General features: G+C 34.3%; 2 protein-coding genes across 2 annotated transcripts in view; both read right to left on the bottom strand.

Moving 5' to 3' along the window:
* Positions 1-1,291: 1,291 nt before the first annotated feature.
* Positions 1,292-2,185, bottom strand: LOC123668078. Its single transcript, XM_045601872.1, has 2 exons — positions 2,110-2,185; positions 1,292-1,542 (listed from the first exon to the last, which is right to left on the bottom strand). Exons 1-2 carry the CDS (start codon positions 2,183-2,185, stop codon positions 1,292-1,294), a joined length of 327 nt encoding a protein of 108 aa, XP_045457828.1.
* Positions 2,186-7,563: 5,378 nt separating this feature from the next.
* The window catches only part of LOC123668079 (copper-transporting ATPase 1), a 33,601-nt gene continuing 23,360 nt past the window's right edge, over positions 7,564-17,804 (bottom strand). The window contains exons 23-30 of the mRNA XM_045601873.1: positions 16,690-16,825; positions 15,851-15,993; positions 15,248-15,340; positions 14,878-14,988; positions 14,173-14,322; positions 12,753-12,823; positions 11,780-11,920; positions 7,564-8,311 (exon numbers count right to left, since the gene is read on the bottom strand). Of these exons, the coding sequence (XP_045457829.1) occupies positions 8,194-8,311; positions 11,780-11,920; positions 12,753-12,823; positions 14,173-14,322; positions 14,878-14,988; positions 15,248-15,340; positions 15,851-15,993; positions 16,690-16,825 (963 nt within the window). The 3' untranslated portion in view covers positions 7,564-8,193. The remainder of the gene's footprint in view (positions 8,312-11,779; positions 11,921-12,752; positions 12,824-14,172; positions 14,323-14,877; positions 14,989-15,247; positions 15,341-15,850; positions 15,994-16,689; positions 16,826-17,804) is intronic.

Genomic DNA, 17,804 nt, shown 5'->3' on the forward strand with positions numbered 1-17,804 from the left:
ATTTATCCTTTTCTCATATAAACAAAAAATATATTACACTAAAAAGATAACAACAGTTTTTTTTGACATGTAGGTTAATGTCAAAATTACTTATTCTCTAATTCTAAAATCAATTCATCACAATGTAAACTTTTTGTTAAACATTTGGATGAAAATTTATCGTGCAAACTTAAGAAAAGCCTCAATAAATATTTTTTTGCAATTCAATCCAATTGTATTTGTAAAAATATTTCTGTTTCATCTGTACCACAAGTCTAGCCACGTGAGTCTCCCCATTGTACCTCATAAAGCACGTTAAGCTGTCGGTCCCGGTTGTTATCATAAACACCTAACAGGGACCGTTACTCATAGTAAGACCATATTCGCTAACCTACAGTAGAGCGGCGTGGTGGATTAAGCTTCAAACTTTCTTCTCAATGGAGATAGAGGCCTCATATGTGCTATAAGACATGTACGTTACGTCTATTTTCTTCTTATTATTATTTTTATATATTTATATAAATATACAATAATATTATTCTATATGTTATAAGTACACCTATGTCTGTCTGTGTTCACTGGTCATAATATCCTCCGCAACATGGGTGCCTGGTAGAGATCGCTTTTTAGCGATAAGGCCGGCTATTGTACAAAGCTAAGACTAATCTTAATATACTGTATTTTTCTTTGGTGTACAATAAAGAATCGCTTCAGCCTGTACCGTCCCACCACTGGGAAAGGCCTCTCTCTACACGCAGAAGGATTGAAGGTTTATCAACCACGCTGCTCCACTGCGGTTTGGCGGATATATTCCCTAAAATAAGTAACGATTGCTTACAGATATGATAACAACCGGGATCGACAGCTTAACGTGCTATCCAAAGCGCGGTGGGGAGTCCCATCCTCATCCCATCTAAGAAATCGTGGACGTATGAACGCCTATATGGCGTATGAACCACTATAGTATAATTTAACCTATACATAATGATAAAACAGTACCTACTATTTACATACTTTGAAGAGATTTTAAGTTTTTATAGGATTTCGAAGTAATAAGAGGTTAAAAAGATAAGCTGTTTTTTTATAATTTTCAAATTTGTTCGTCTGTAACCTCACACTTTATTCTGAAACTATTGAATCGATTTTAATTAGAAAGTTGATTAATTCTACGTCACGAGCCAAATACTGACATTTTTCATTGTGAAATTTAGTTCAGTTGCGTTGGGAGAGGGGAAGAAAGTCAAAATGTGTTGCATAAGAAGTCGCAAGCGCAGATTTTCTAAAATAAAAATTCCAAATAAATTCAACGCATTTATTTCTTTGCTAAGCTTTCTTTAAGCGTGCTCGCAGCTGCACTTGCTGCTTCTAGCATAGCGCTTACAAACTTAGGACCTTCTTTGGCGAGAATGTTGGTGAATTCTTCAATATTCTTCTGTTGTTCTGAAGCTAATTTTGTCAAGGCCTCTTTGAATTTACCAATTTCTATATTTTTAGCATCAGCGACGTCTTCGAAGAGTTTTCGCGCTTTATCTTCTGTAACTTTAACACCATCAATGACTTTTGCTAAAAAACATTACATTATTTAAGTTGATTATGATGATACTTTTACAAGATCATAAAGATTAAATAGCATCAAAACAAAGTTAATGTACTAAATCTTGTATTGGAAGTTGGCATTATGATGGGGTTTCTCTAAAAGATAGGATTAGAAATGAGACTATCCGCGAGAGAACGAAAGTGACTGACATAGCCCATAAAATTAGCAAGTTGAAGTGGCAGTGGGCTGGACATCTGTGTCGCAGGACCGATGGCCGTTGGAGCAGACGGGTCCTGGAGTGGAGACCGCGTCTTGGCAAACCTATGTCCAGCAGCGGACTGCAATAGGCTGCACTGACTGACTGACTGATTATGATCGGTCGGCGCGTTGCCGACTCTACCCCTAATCCCCGCAGGAGCTCTGGTCACCTTAATCACCACAAAAATACAAACCTACTTGAGAGAAATATAATATAGCTGCTATCTCTAAGGTCGAGGTACTTCCCTGACGGGCTGCTCCAGATTTTGAGCAGGACATTTCTTGCTCTTGATATTAGTGAAGATCAAGCTAGCATCACTACACAGTCTACTTACAATCTTTCATCCATTGTATAAGATTATCGAGAGAATTTCGTCGATCTTGTTTAAGTTTGTTAAACGTCTCTTCCATTATAGAAACTGAATTTCAATACATTGTAATGTATAACTTTATAATGGTGTCAAAAAACCAATCTGTTTTTGGCATTAAGTAAATGTCAAAATTTATTTATTCATAAAACCTTTTCTGTCTCAGCACTAGTATAAGCCGTTAATTTTAAAGTCCGTTGATCACAATGTAAACTTTTTGCTAAACATTTTCATAAAAAATTGTCAAGGAAAGTTAAGAAAGGCCTTGATATATTTAAGTTTAATATAAGTTTTTTACATACCCGACAACGGGGTGTTCTCCCGTGACCATGGTTGATGTAAAGTATCCGATACGTCGGGCATTTAAAAAACTTAAAAACAGCGATAAAATAATCAATGTAGTATTCTTTGCTTCATGCATAATATTTTTTATACTACAATTATGGTAAGAAAGCATACATTCTACCTGGTATGCGACCAACGTAGACAATAGACGCCTGCAACACCAGGAGCAACACAAGCCCAATTCACCACATATGAACACTCTGAACACACGCAACACAAGAAATAATTCTAGCGAATCACAACCATCTTGAATTTATACTAATTAAGCAAATATAACCAATTTATCGTTTACTAAATCATATAAAATAATTTAAATTAGAAAAAATATGAGTTTCACTATAGAAGAAATGTACACAACATTAAAAGGTGCCAGCGGTGGAAAGGGCGCCAAATACGACGCCATCCATAAGTGGTTTGACATTTGTAAAATTATCGACGGGAGATACGTCACAGAAGACTTATTTACACGTTCATTCGAACGACTGTGTCCTAATAGAGAAGAAATGAGTTTGGTTCAGTTCGCACAGTTGTTAGGTATCTTGGCAAGAGAGACAAGACAGGATGTGGAAGTTTTTCTAACGCGTTTTAAAACTGTTAATCAGCAGATAATAAATGAAATACGAGGTACTAATCAATAAAATTGTTCATTAAATGATGTTTAATTTAAAAAAAAAAAAAAAAACAAGTGCGCTTTAGACCACATGTATGAAGTAAAACTTACGAGACGTAACTCTTTCCCTTTCTAGCTTCACTAACTTACATCTCCCTCCAGTGGCGCAGCGTGCTTTTGAGGGGCCTTGTATCAAATTTAGTTTGGGCTCCCAAAAGCAGGGTAAAGATTTCTCACAAAAGAAACAAACATGCTTGCATTAAATTAAAATAAATATTTATTGACTATAAGTTATCACTTCCTCCTAGAAATGGGGAATCCAATTATAATAAAGTAAGTTTTGGAAATCCCGGGAAGCACGAAATTAAGTAACATTATGGATAACATTTTACTAATTTTTTTGCTTATACACGTTATGTGTGGCACGGGGCACAATGATACGGGGCCCATGTAGTCCGGGGGCCCCGTATCATTGATACGGCTGATACGGCGGTAGCTACGCCCCTGTCTCCCTCTTAACTTATGTTCGCCTCGCCCGATCACACTTTTCGTAAGTCATAGTCATGCGTGCGTAAAGAAGTATCAGTTATTTCTACTTCCTTTCAGTTTTATAGTTGTTTATTTATACAACCCTATGTCCAGCAATGAGTAAAGCGATTAGCGATCGTTACTCGTAGTAGGGAACATATCCGCCAAACCGCAGCGAAGCAGCGTGGTGGATTAAGCTTCGACCCTTTTCCTGCATGGAGGAAGAGGTCTATGACCAGCATTGAGGTGATTCAGGCTGAATCAATCAATATGAGAGATAACAATAGCACTAAATAAAATAAAACCAGTGAAATGTCGATATTTCTTTTACAAAAACCGACTTCAATTATATTGACAAGTAAGACAACGTAGGTAGACGAAAAAATTGTCAAATAAATACGCATTATCAAAGATTACTCCAAAAGTTAGAAATTTAAATGTGCTTACATGATAAACATTGGCTTTCGATTAAATTAAAAATCATCAAAATCAGTACACCCAGTAAAAAGTTATGCGGATTTTCGAGAATTTCCCTCGATTTCTCTAGGATCCCATCATCAGACCCTGATTTCCTCATCATGGTAGCAAACTAGGAATATCACCTTTCTAACAAAAAAAATTATCAAAATCGGTTCATAAACGACGGAGTTATCCCCGAACATACATTAAATATATATATATATATATATATATATATATATATATATATATATATATATTTTTATAAATATATATATTTATATATATATTTATAAATATATATATTTTATATATAAATTTATATATATATATATATACCGTCGAATTGAGCAACCTCCTCCTTCTTTTGAAGTTGGTTAATAAAGTAAGATTAAAATAAAAATAAAGTCAGATTAAACGATTTATTTAATAAAAAATATACAATTTTCATGTAATTACTATTTACAACAATTGCGTACAACAATACAACTATTTATAATAAACATATAAAATATGTATTACAGATGAAGTAAGTTCTTTTACATTGAGGGAGTTTGGTTATATTGGCACCTTATATTATTTCATATAATTATTTTATAGAATCATAAATATATATGTAATTAGTTTTATTTTACTATGTATTAGCATACCTTTGCCACATATTTACTTTAAAACTTTTTCTATTTTCCCTTTCATTTTACGTTTTAAAAATGGCTATTCCATGCCATGTTGCAATGACAATTTAGTATATTATTTTTATTTAAATTAGAAAGTTTAGTTTTCTCTGTCTTTAAAATTAATATTAACGTTTGAGATTTGTTTTATTCTTTCTAAGACTTCTAGAAATGATCCATATTTTACAAAAAACTGCGTGATTACGTCAGAAAAATAATGGAAGTATTAATAAACTTAAGTAATAGTCTTTCTTTATCTATACAAATAAATAAAATTTGAGTGTCTGTTTGTAATATTAAAATAACCGCTTTTTACTAAATAAATGCATATGTATACACGGTACATATATAGCATAATAACATTTTTTAACATTTTTGATTGTCTGTCTGTTTGTTCCGGCTAATCTCTGAAACGACTGGACCGATTTTGACGGAACTTTCACTAGCAGATAGCTGATATAATAAGGAGTAAATTAGGCTACTTGTATTTTAGAAATTTGTGTGCGTTCATGAAAATGTCATTTTCCTCTCATATAATAACAATAAAAATTTTGTGTTTAAGACTTTTAAAATGTGGTAACACTTTTTATTTATCTTTAGGTTTTTATTAGATAGCTTTGTTATTAATAACCCAATGGAAAAAATCTAATAAGCCTCATTAGAACATGTATAAATGCAGGCGTTGCAGGTACGGTGCCCCACTATCGCGACGCGGTAAGCTTGTGAGTCATGCGTCAACAACTAGATGGCGTTACTATATTTAAATTTAATCGGCCAATGGGAGAAGGGTGATACGATGGTCACGAGGGTAGTTTGGTAATTTAGGAGACACATTTTATATTTGTATTGATATATAAAAATACTTTATACTTTTTCTTAACTGAAGTAGGGCACAGCAGGAATTTCCTGCTCAAAATATGGAGCAGCCCGACTGGGGTAATACCTCGACCTTACAGATCACAGCAAAATAATACTGTTTTCAAGCAGTAATGTGTTCCTGTTGCTGAATAAGGTGACCAGGACTCCTGGAGGAATTGATAATAGGGTCGGAAGTGCGCTTGCGATGCTTCTGGTGTTGCAGGCGTCTATAAGCTAAGACAATCGCTTACCATCAGGCGAGCCGTACGCTTGTTTGCCGCCCTAGTGACATAAAAAATAAAAAAAAACTTTTTTCTCAAATATGATACGGCTAATATAAAAACCGTCTTCGGTGCGACAAAGCCAGCCCTGCGGTCACCAACCTGCCCAGTGGGGTGACTATGGCAAAACAAATCATTTGTGGTGCGAACTTGGGAGGCCTATGTCCAGCAGTGGACTGCGATAGGCTGAAATGATGAATATGAAAATAAAGTAGACATAGACATACAGATCAGATACAACAGAAGTTATGAAACTTGGTATGAGAATTTGGTTTGTATTTGTCTATGTTTTACGAGGTTTATTAGATTATTTTCAGACGAAGGGTTCCATATCCAAATGTATTATATTCTATTAGTACTTATTGCCTGTCAGTCTTTGAGTCAATTTTTCAATCTTAAGCGTAGCTTTAAAAGAGAAAAGTTGATATTTATAATATAACTAAAGTAATTTAAACGTATTTTGTAGAATTGGTAAGCTTACATATAGAAAAAAGGTGAAAATAATACACTTGAAAAATTCGCGTCCTTTTCATTTATTCTTTATATAAATACTGGTAACTAGCCTCGAAGAAATTTTGTTTGGATGACGAAAATTATATCAGTAAAAATATAACAGAAAATTTTTTATTTTTTAAAATCAGACAATAATAATATAAATTAATTTGTATATATTTCTACAATTACAATTTCTGTATCAAAATATGTATTTATATACAAGTTATACTATATATTTATTACTAAGATTATAATTTAATTTTTAGTTATATATTTTATTTAGAATTAAAAATTTGAGACTTTTCTTTATAGGCAATTAAAAATTGTGCTTATACATTATGTACAATACATTTATATAGTATATACAGTATTCGAAACGTCAAAAATTTATTACAAAAATAAATAAAAATGGTAATTGGAAAATCATTTTTCATTAAAAAAAAAATGATGCTTAAAAATGTTTGATTCGAGAAATATCTTTTAAAACAAATGTATATAAAAAGTATATAGGATTAATGATTCAGAGCTCATGCACTACATACCATTTGTAAGCTACACACAAAACATCATAACTATCATTACATAATATAAAACAAAGTCGCTTCACGGTGTCTGTATGCTTAGATCTTTAAAACTACGCAACGAATTTTGATGGGGTTTTCTTTAGAAAATAGAGTGATTCCAGAGGAAGATTTATATGTATAACACATGCATAATATAGTAGAGGAACACTGATAGTTTTTACACCCTTGCAAAGCCGTAGTATAGCAAGTACCTTATAAATGGTACGTAGCGTTTGTGGTTTAATTCAATGCCTATTACTTATATCACCTAAAGATGGTTTTTTTTACTGATTATTTTGTAAATTTGATCAAAATAGTACAAAAAATAACAAAACAAAAAAGTCTCACACAAAAACACTATATATTAAATATTTACACCAACTTTTGATCAACTAAAATCATTTGCGAGAACTTCTTTACAATTTGTACACAGTTGTACGATTTACTGTACAATAATAATCTATTAAATTTATTGAATGAATGATTGAGCGAGTGATTGAGCGAGTGATTGAATGAGTGATTGGTAGATTGATTAAATGATCCATTTTTTTTTTTTGGTGTTGGGAGAAGATTGAACTATTAAGGTAAGAATTAAGGTATGTTTTTTATCAAGTTAGACAAATCTTTATTTCCATAATTAAATAATGGGGTTGGCAGACAACGTATTGGAGACCAATATTAATATATATATATATATATATATTACAAATACTTTAACACGTTTCCCAGCGTTTGTCAAACCTAACCCCCCCCCCCCCGATCTCTAAAGATATCCAGGTGAAATCATGCGCATCCTCTAGTAATTTTACCCGTTTAAACTAACAAATAAGGCATTAGCCTTAATAAACTTCAAATGTATTACAAATACTTTAAAAAATATCCCAGCGTTTGTCAAACCCCCGATCTGTAAAGATATCCAGGTGAAATGACGCGCGTCTTCTGGTAATCTTACCCGTTCAATGGATGATATATTAAATGACCCATTCCTTTAGAATTTGATGGAAGCTTTATGTAAGGAATTACAGTTTTTTTTAAGTTAAACGAAGATTTTTGTAAATAATTAAACAACGGGGGTTAAAAAATAAGGTATTGGAGACTAATATTACCAAATGTATTACAAATGCTTTAACAAATTTTCCAGCGTTTGTCAAAATTTGCCACCCAGCGTATAAAGACATCCAAGCGAAACCACGCGTGTCTTCTAACAATTTTCTCGTAGTAATTGTCTTGTAGTAATTTTATCCGTTCAAACTGGGCGCGTCCCGGGTGGGTCGTCTCGGTATGAACGACACTGTTAGCATGTCATCTTCACCTTGTAGGAGGCAGCCGTTTGAAGACTTACTGCGGTATAGCAATCTGTTTGGAAAAAGTTATTTTTCGTTATTTCTATATAAAATATGATGGATTTCTAGTAATATTAGAATATATATCATATTTGTTACAGTAATTTCACTTTTTGATATGCGTTTGTCAGGTCTAAAAGGTGTTTGTTTTTAAAGATTTCGACCATATTTCTAAAGGAATAATTGAACGCATTTTCTTAACTTTTAAAGAATTACAAATTGTGATAACTAGGCAAATGATTTATTTAATAAGAGTCTTAAATTTGTTTAATTCAAACAATGCTTTTGTAAAAAATTACTAAATAATTTATATATTCGATAACTTATATATTTATATTGTATTTAATTACAGCATTGTTTTAAGAAATATTTGTAATAACGAAACGTTTAAGAATTACGTTTATACAGTATAAATACAGAGGTCTTTGCCCAGCAGTGGGATGTTACAGGCTAAATCAATCCATCAAACGTAATTCTTAACGTCATAGTTATAATTAAATACTAAAATTAAAACCACGACTTTATAAAAACACACGCAAACACATATATAAACACCCAAACACACACTGGAAATCCACAACCCCATATGATTAAACGTGCCATACATAATACGTAAAAAAATAGTATTCAAAATGAGTGAATGGTAAGTACGTGGCATTTATTTACTTCATAATGTCATATTATGATTAATCAAAATAAAGGTCGACAGCCAATTTCTATAATCATAAAACGGTTCGTTTTGTTTACGAAGAGTTTTAGTACTATAAATTTTTATCTGTAGAATAGATTGTACAGATAGGTGTTTTATTATATTAATCAACGTGTATTCATATTATTGTTATTATTACAAACTTGCTGTTTTTAATATAGAACGATTCGTTAGCCTAACGGATCGTTTTGTGAATATAGAAATCAGGACTATATATAATATGACTATATAAAGTTTACGAAGCAAAAAGTATATATATCTAGAAACTCACATAAAACCATCACCGTCAAACGACGCACACAAACAGACAAAAATATCAATTATCATTACCATAGCTTTAACAGTGCGGACTTCAGCGAATCTCGCTTTCTGGTGAATTGTGATAAACTTATTATATTATTGATTTAAATGTACTTATATCTGATTCAAAGAAAGTTGAGAGATTTAACGCCGAAACTTCTTAAATGGGAAAATTTACAAACATTAATTTAGATTTGTGGCTTTCAATAATACCAAAAAAATTGACCACAAAGTCCATTTGTATATAAAATTAACTATTAAAAAAAAATTCACAAAATAATAAATCTAATATTTCGTGAGTAAAGGCTCTATAATAGTATTGTTACTACTTGTTGTTGAGTCTTTATTACGCTTAACTTTCTTGGCTCAGATATTATATGAATTGAATTACTATCCGAAATATACTCTCGTATCACAGACATGTGATTCCTTAAATATGGATAAGGTCCATTGAAAAACTTAATTTCAATTACATGAAAAAAAAAAATATATCTTTCGTAAATAATGTTGGATTATATTTCGGAACACATGTATCGATAAAGTGCGTACAATGTGCTTATATATATATTATATGTGCGGATATAAAATACAATTGTAAATAAAGCCTACGTTTACGTATATATGCTCAATAAGCAGGCCTTATTCGCTTTTTGAAGGCCAAACTTATACATAAAATTCTCGTGTCACAATGTTAGTTAGCATCCGAAGCGGTTGGACCGATTTTTATGAAATTTCGTGTTTAAATCGGGTAGGTCTGAGAATCGGCCAACATCTATTTTTTTCATACCCCACGTTATAGGGGGGGGGGACTAAGGGGGTTAATAAAATATATGGCAAAATAACGTTTGCGGCTCAGGTAGTTTCTACATAACATTTCAATCAAAGAGCGATTTAAATACATAGCTAGAGCCTGTTTAAACTCTTATTGATAAAGTTATATCCGATATCCAATCATAATATTGTATGCAAAATAAATTACAGAAATATTTCAATATAAAGTGTAGTTTGACAATGACACAAGAAAAAAAACACTACTACTATAGACGGCGCCACGATCGCTTACACCGAATATAAAATCATCATATCAAAAATTTCGATCTAGCGGGTACATCGTTCCATAGCTTAATGACTTATCATCAAAATTGATTGAAAGTCTTACACCAATTAACTTAAAAAATAAACTTAAAAATTACTTTCATGATACTATTGTGACTTGACATATTTAGGGGTGTGCATCTTTTTATTTGAGTTTGCCAGCTTGCTTCTAATAGGAGGGTGGATAATTATGTAATTATTTTATATATATATTTAGTTCATTGGTTACTAAATAGCATTGTCATAAACCTGCGTGGTTTTTAATGCTATTTATATTAAATATGTACAATATTGTTTATTTGATAAGCAAATTAAAAAAAAATTGATTAGAGCGCCGACACGGTCAGTCGGAGATGCAGGTTCGATCCCCGCTGGAGTGGTCGATTTTTGATAGGATATTAAAATTGTTAAGAAAAAAAAATATCAAAAACTTTTGTTGCGGATATCGTTATATATCAGATAACTATCTGGAAGTTACCGGTGAAACAAACGTTAACCGTAAATTACCGCAAACAAAGCGGCATCGGCATTATATTTCTTGAAAGTGTCTTTTGAATCCAAAGAATTACTACCAAATTTAAATTACTAAATTTTTAACATACACACACGATCCTCTATACCTACGATAAGCAACTTAATGCTTGTGTTGTAGGTAAAAAAAACATGTAAACTATAAATAAATACATGTTACACCCAGACTCGGGGCGGGAATCGAACCCACAACCGACGGAGCAGAAAACGGGGTCACTGCACACTGTGCCTACGGCCTAGTAATATATGTGATATTTTTATGACCTAGGGGATTAATAGCACAAAGTTTGAGAACCTATGTCTTATAAATATTTTTTTTTCTTACATTATTTAATATTTAAGTGTTAAAGAAATGGCTAATTAGTCAAAAGTCCATAAGGCGTTATTCTTTTTCTAAGTTATATCGTTTAAGTGGTGAACTCCAATCATATATTTGTGATTTACTATTTATACTAATACTAGCTGACCTGGTGAACTGCATACCACCTTAAATTTTATTTATTTTTTTCTTAAATATAATAATTACATATATAAAAATAAAAAATTGCCTATCTCAAGTTGGATCAAACTGCACATGTGTGCAAATTTGATTAAAATCGGTTAAGTAGTTTAGGAGTCCATCGCGGACAAACAAAGTGACGCGTAATTTATATATATTAAGATTGTTAAGGTAAGCAGTTTATTTATTCTCTCATCTCAGGAACTACTGGTTCTAATTGGAAAATTAATTTCGTTTTGGATTGTTCATTTACGGAGGAAGGCTTACAGACTAGGCTACAGACTATATAATATTTAGGTACGATTTTTCTTAGGCTAGCAAAACGATTAAATGTACCGTATACATACTTGGCTAGTGGCGAGGTCCTGTCTATGGGGTCTATCTTTTCGTCTAACCCTCGATGGACAGAAACAGAGTCCAATTCTTCTATATGTATTGATTGGAGATATTCGTTTGTCCTCAGCTGTTCGGCTGTTGGTTTTCTAAAGCTGCAAAATATGAATCAAAAATTACTTAAGCCACCCACCAAATGACCACACACCGCTTTGGCGTAGTGGTGCCCTAAAACACCGACGGTTTTCGGGTTCAATTCCCGGTCGGGATGGATATTCGTATTTGTACAAATATTTCTCTCCGGTTCGAATGAGCACGTTATGCCGTCGGTCCCGGTTGTTATTATTTATATACCTGATAGCGATCGTTACAGTAGAGAACCCGCAGTGGAGCAGCGTTGTGGATTAAGCTCCAAGAATTTTCCTACGGTTTGCCTCCAACTTCTGACAAATCCTCGAGCACAGACTCAAAATGGCGATCCATAATAGGGATGCGAACGTTATTGAGGATGTGCTCGCGAAGCTGGCGGCGGGCGCTGTTTTAGAAAAATGAGAGTGGCCGTCGACAATGCGGTAAATTAACATTGTAGAGTTACACGTGTAATGTATATAGCATGTAGTGTGTTATAAAAATCTCTCATGGTCAGTTTTGGACTCACCATCGAATTAGAGAAAATAAGCTTTAGTTCGTAATTTGAAGTAAGCAGTGTTGCAAATAATACGCCTCAACGCTTTGAAAATTAAAATGTAAATAAAAAGGCATGGCACTTAAGAGCCCATAGATGTAAAATTTATATTTAAATAAATAAAAAACACTTTTCCTACATGGAGAAAGAGATGAGCATAGGCTCAGCATTGGCATGTTACAGGCTGAATACAATCACACATTACAATCAAATCAAAAACAAAAACGCTTCATTGGCCATCGACGGTCGTAACAATGAAAAAAAATGAAACAATATTATCAACTCAGTACACAAATACTCACGTTTTGAGCAATAAACTTGAGCAAACAACGGACACTGAACTCATCGCCATAGCCGCTGACGCCATCCACGGCTGGAAAATGTCGGATCGTTCTATTACTCTGCACTATTATTTATCCAACTGTTGTATAACACTCGTGTGATAATAGTATCACATGAGTGTTTTAATACTTAATTATCAACAGTTGCATGCAAGACTTTATCTACACCCATAATATAAATAAAATGACGGGGAAATAAATAAACTGAGGTAGGGCACAGCGGGAATTTCCTGATCAAAATATGGAGCAGCCCGACTGGGGAAGTACCTCGACCTAACAGAAGATCACTGCTAAATGATACTGCTTTCGAGCAGTATTGTGTTCCTGTTGGTGAGTAAGGTGACCAGAGCTCCTGGGGGGATTGGGGATAGGGTCGGCAACGCGCTTGCGATGCTTCTGGTGTTGCAGGCGTCTATACGCTACGGTAATCGCTTACCATCAGGGGAACCGTACGCTTGTTCGCCGACCTGTGATATATAAAATATATATATCGAAGAAAAATGGCGGGAATTCGAATGACCTACTTTTTTTTGCGCGCGGCGTCCTGGTAGTGAAACGCGCATGACTGACAATGATATATATTTTTTAATTCATACATCGAGCGTTAAGAATGTGGTTGTATGTTCAAATAATCAATTTGCGCAGAAGGAATCGAAAAAAAAGCAATGTTATTATGAAATTCAGTACAACATTATACTATCCATTTGGATGATATTATGTTTATTAGGACTTTGGGTATTTTAATGTTGGCAATAAGCACAATAACAACTATGAATCATTAATGTCACTCCCTCTAACATACCGCAACTAAAAAAGTGTACTAAAAATTGAAGGTAAGTAAGGTATGAAATTACACAGATACTGGCGTAAATAGTCTGCAAATATTTATTAAGATATCTTTAACACACACACGGTCGTCTGATCCTACGGTAAGCGACTTAATGCTTGTGTTATAGGTAACAGCCGACTGGTATAGATAAATTAATCCTAGTTATAAATACCCTTTAAAAATAAAACATAGAAATATATATATATATATATATATATATATATATATCCACCAACCCGCATTGGAGCAGTGTGGTGGATTAAGCTCTGATTCTTCTCCTACACGGGGAAAGAGGCCTATGCCCAACAGTGGGATATTACAGGCTGAAGCGATATATATATATATTACCAACACAAAATTAATTAATGCAAAATGAGTTATTTGAAAGGAATTTGAAATAAAAGGCTGATAATTTGCAACTACGCAAGCAAAAAATTAAAATGAAAGGATCTATGGAGTTAAGGCAGTTTGATTTAAGCGAAATGAGCAAAAAATGTGAATTGCCTTAACAAATATTAGCTTAGATATAAATAACATAAAACAGCACATTACCTGTAACTGTAGCCCATAAGCAGCGAACGCTCCGCTGGCCAGCGGTATACCCAGTAGGTTATAGACGGAGGCAAACAGAAAGTTTAATCTTATCCGTCGAACCGTCGTTCTGGAGAGTTCCAGACACGCGACCACGTCTAGCAGATCGTTCTGGAAATTTATAATTATAAAGAGTAAACTTTTGGAAAAAAAAATTGGGAAAATTTGGTTAAGTGCCAAAAGGCTTATAACTGCTATTATATAACTTGATCAAGCGCCAAAGGTTTTATAATCAATGAACTATATTAAAATGGTAGCTTCTCGAAAAATGTTTGGGTATAGGTCGTTTAAGTGTCAAAGGCCACTGTCAGAAAACCTTGGTTAAGTACCAAAGGTTTGTAAGCACTGTACAATATTTTCGAACATGTTTTTTAGGATCGACTAAAAACTAATCTCTACTGTAATCTTTTTAGTTAAATTGTTACTGCCAGTTCTCTTAGTTTTTTCATTGACGCTATGGCCATGGATTTTTTAAGGATACGAAAAAAAAAAAAATTCTTTGTGACTGTTCTATATAAACAGTTCTGAAACAGACATAATAAAGAACATTTTACAATGTAAACTCGCGGTTTTGTTGTTGCTGCACCTACTCTATCGTTGATGTCCCACCTACATTAGGGGGGTCCTGTACTAAATTGGGGGGGGGGGGGTTTAGAAGTCACTCACCCTCATAAGAACAATATCTGCAGCCTCCACAGCTACGTCAGTACCACTGGCGATGGCCACGCCCACATCCGCTTGAGCTAGAGCCGGGCTGTCATTTACACCGTCACCCACCTGGGGAAGAGGGGTTAACATAGAATTAGGTTCTGTATACCCTCATACGATTACTGTGTCTGTACTATGAAAACGTGAAAGACGTAAAAACGTAACTCTCTCTTTCTATCTTCACTAACTTATATCTCCCTCTCAGCTTCCGTTCGCCTCGCCCGATCACACTTTTCGTAACGCTCTCGTCACGCATTCACTAGTTTACTCCTCAATTCAAGCGTGCATAAAAAAGTTTTACTGTTAAATATATTAAAATTTATTTTACCATAGCAACTTTTTGTCCTTGTTCCTGTAGTTTCTGTATTTTCGCCACCTTGTGTGAGGGCAGCACCTCTGCGTACACTTTGTTTATTCCAACCTATGAATAAAATACATAATTACATGTTCATATTTCTATAATCCGTCTTTATTGCATATATTATTTGTAAATTTTAAAATTACTCGCTATGAGGCGAACTTTGTAAACCTAATTTTTTGGAAATTTCGGTTTTCAGTGGAAGTGGAGTTCGGTTTCAGAATTATGCGTAACTACGCTTACGCCTGTAATATCCCACTACTGGGCATAGGCCTCTTTCCCATGTAGGAGAAGGATCAGAGCTTAATCCACCACGCTGCTTCAATGCGGGTTGGCGGATATATTCCCTACTATGAGTAACGATCGCTATCAGGTGTACATGATAACAACCGGGACCGAGGGCCTAACGTGCTCTCCGAAACACTAAGAATTATGCGTAACTTTAAATATTACTAACAATGCAATATAATTGTAATGATCTCTCTATTACATTGGGAAATCAAATCGATATATTCACGATGACAAATATGGCACTACGACATTCGCCAGGTCAGCTAATTTTAATATAAATACCTGTCTAGCAATGGCAACCGCAGTTTTCCTGTTATCACCAGTGAGAAGACACACTTCTAGGCCCATTTTCTTCAAGCAGTAGACCGCTAGATGTGCTTCCGGCTTAACTTCATCAGCCACTCCGATTGTACACACTAGCTGATCTGGAAATATTATTGTATGTTTAAAACTTGATAAATTGATTTATATTTTTTTTTGGTTATCTTGCTTGGGTGGCAAACGTATAAATATTTTTTATATGTCTTTTCTATGGTGTACATACGGACCTTTGAATATTACCCATTGAAATGGGTATTGAACGGAGGAAACTAGGTTGCATAACTAAAATATATATTAAACAACATCAGTGTATGGCACAGCAGGAAATTTCCTGCTCAAAATATGGAGCAGCCCGACTTGGAAAGTATCTAGACCTTACAGAAGATTACTACAGTTTTCAAGCAGTGTTGTTTTCCTGTTGGTAAGTAAGGTGACGGGGAAGGGTTGGAAACGCGCTTAGGAGGCGCTTATAGGCTACGGTAGTCGCTAACCATTAGATGAAGCAAGCGCTTTTTTACCGACAGTGATATAAAAAAAAAAAACAAATACACGGTCGTCTGTTCCTAAAATAATTCAATGCTTGTGTTATTAGGTAATAGCCAACTGTTATTGCTTGATAATATAGCTGTGTCATTGCATACTGCATCAATGAGCTGATCGCATAAATATACATATAATCATATTATTACCATCGGACTCAGTAATCAAAGCCAAAATCCTTGGAACAGAAGGCAGAGTCAATAGAAATCGTACAAATGGGTCAGACAAAATTTAGTCAAAGTTATAAAAATAATATTTACCATTAATAGCCGCCAGTACAGCGGTCCGACCAAGTTCCTCATCCCTTTGTAAGGTCTCTTGGACCTTTCGCGGTACCGATACTCCGTTTCTCGCCATCCATTCTCGATTACCGATTAGCACTAATTGTTCTGTTACCTTTAAAGAAAAATTAAAAATAAATAATAATAATTTAAAAAAATAGTGTGCTTTAGACCATGTGACTGAAGTAAAACTTCTGCACAATAGGCCTGCACTGTGTCTTAGATATACGAAACGTAACTGGCTATGAGAGAAAGAGAGAAAGAAAATGTGTGCTCACACCTCTCTCTCTCTTGCTTTGTTCATCTAACCCGATCACTCTTTTCTTAACGCTCCCGTCACGCATTCTCCCAAGCTTACTAGCCAAGTCAAGCGTGCGAAAGAACTTTTACTTCAATAATAGAGGAAAAATAGCAGAAATATTTATTTCATCCATTGCACAAAAGAGTATTTTGGTTATATTATTCTACTAGCTGTTCCCAGCACACACAGTACACACGCGTTAGTTTAAGAAAAAAAAAAGCACTTAAATACAATATAGCCTATGACTTTTCTCAGTAAATGGGTTATACAACACAAATAAAAGCTCAATTCGAAACAGTGGTGTCTGAGATTAGTGCGTTCAAACAAACAAACTTTTCAGCTTTATAATATTTTTATAGATTAATATACCCACTGCAACGAAAACTTATCCGCATTGTTTTAACTGTTATTAAGAAATCTACCTTTCAAGTATCATCATTATCATCACAGCAGCCTTTCACAGTCCATTAGTGGACATAGGCCTACCCATAGTCACCACGCTGGGCAGGCGGGTTGGTGACCGCAGTACTGGCTTTGTCGCACCGAAGACGCTGCTGCCCGTCTTCGGACTGTGTGTTTCAAAGCCAGCAGTTGGATGGTTATCCCGCCATCGATTGACTTCTTAAGTTCCAAGGTAGTAGTTGGAACTGTATTATCCTTTAATCGCCTCTTACGACACCCACGGGAAGAGAGGCTATATTATTTGATGCCGTAACCACACAGCATCTCATAAGTATGCCTTTATCCTAATAAAAATACGTGAGAATTCTATCACCAAACTTTTACTTTATTC

This window comes from Melitaea cinxia, chromosome 30 (assembly GCF_905220565.1).
Source record: "Melitaea cinxia chromosome 30, ilMelCinx1.1, whole genome shotgun sequence".
Classification (NCBI taxonomy): Eukaryota; Metazoa; Arthropoda; class Insecta; order Lepidoptera; family Nymphalidae; genus Melitaea; species Melitaea cinxia.

Coding starts and splice junctions, on each gene's coding strand:
- LOC123668078 (XM_045601872.1), bottom strand. CDS start 2,185: ATGGAAGAGACGTTTAACAAACTTAAACAAGATCGACGAAATTCTCTC. Junction 1,543..2,109: donor TATACAATGGATGAAAGATT/GTAAGTAGACTG, acceptor AATGTTTTTTAG/CAAAAGTCATTGATGGTGTT.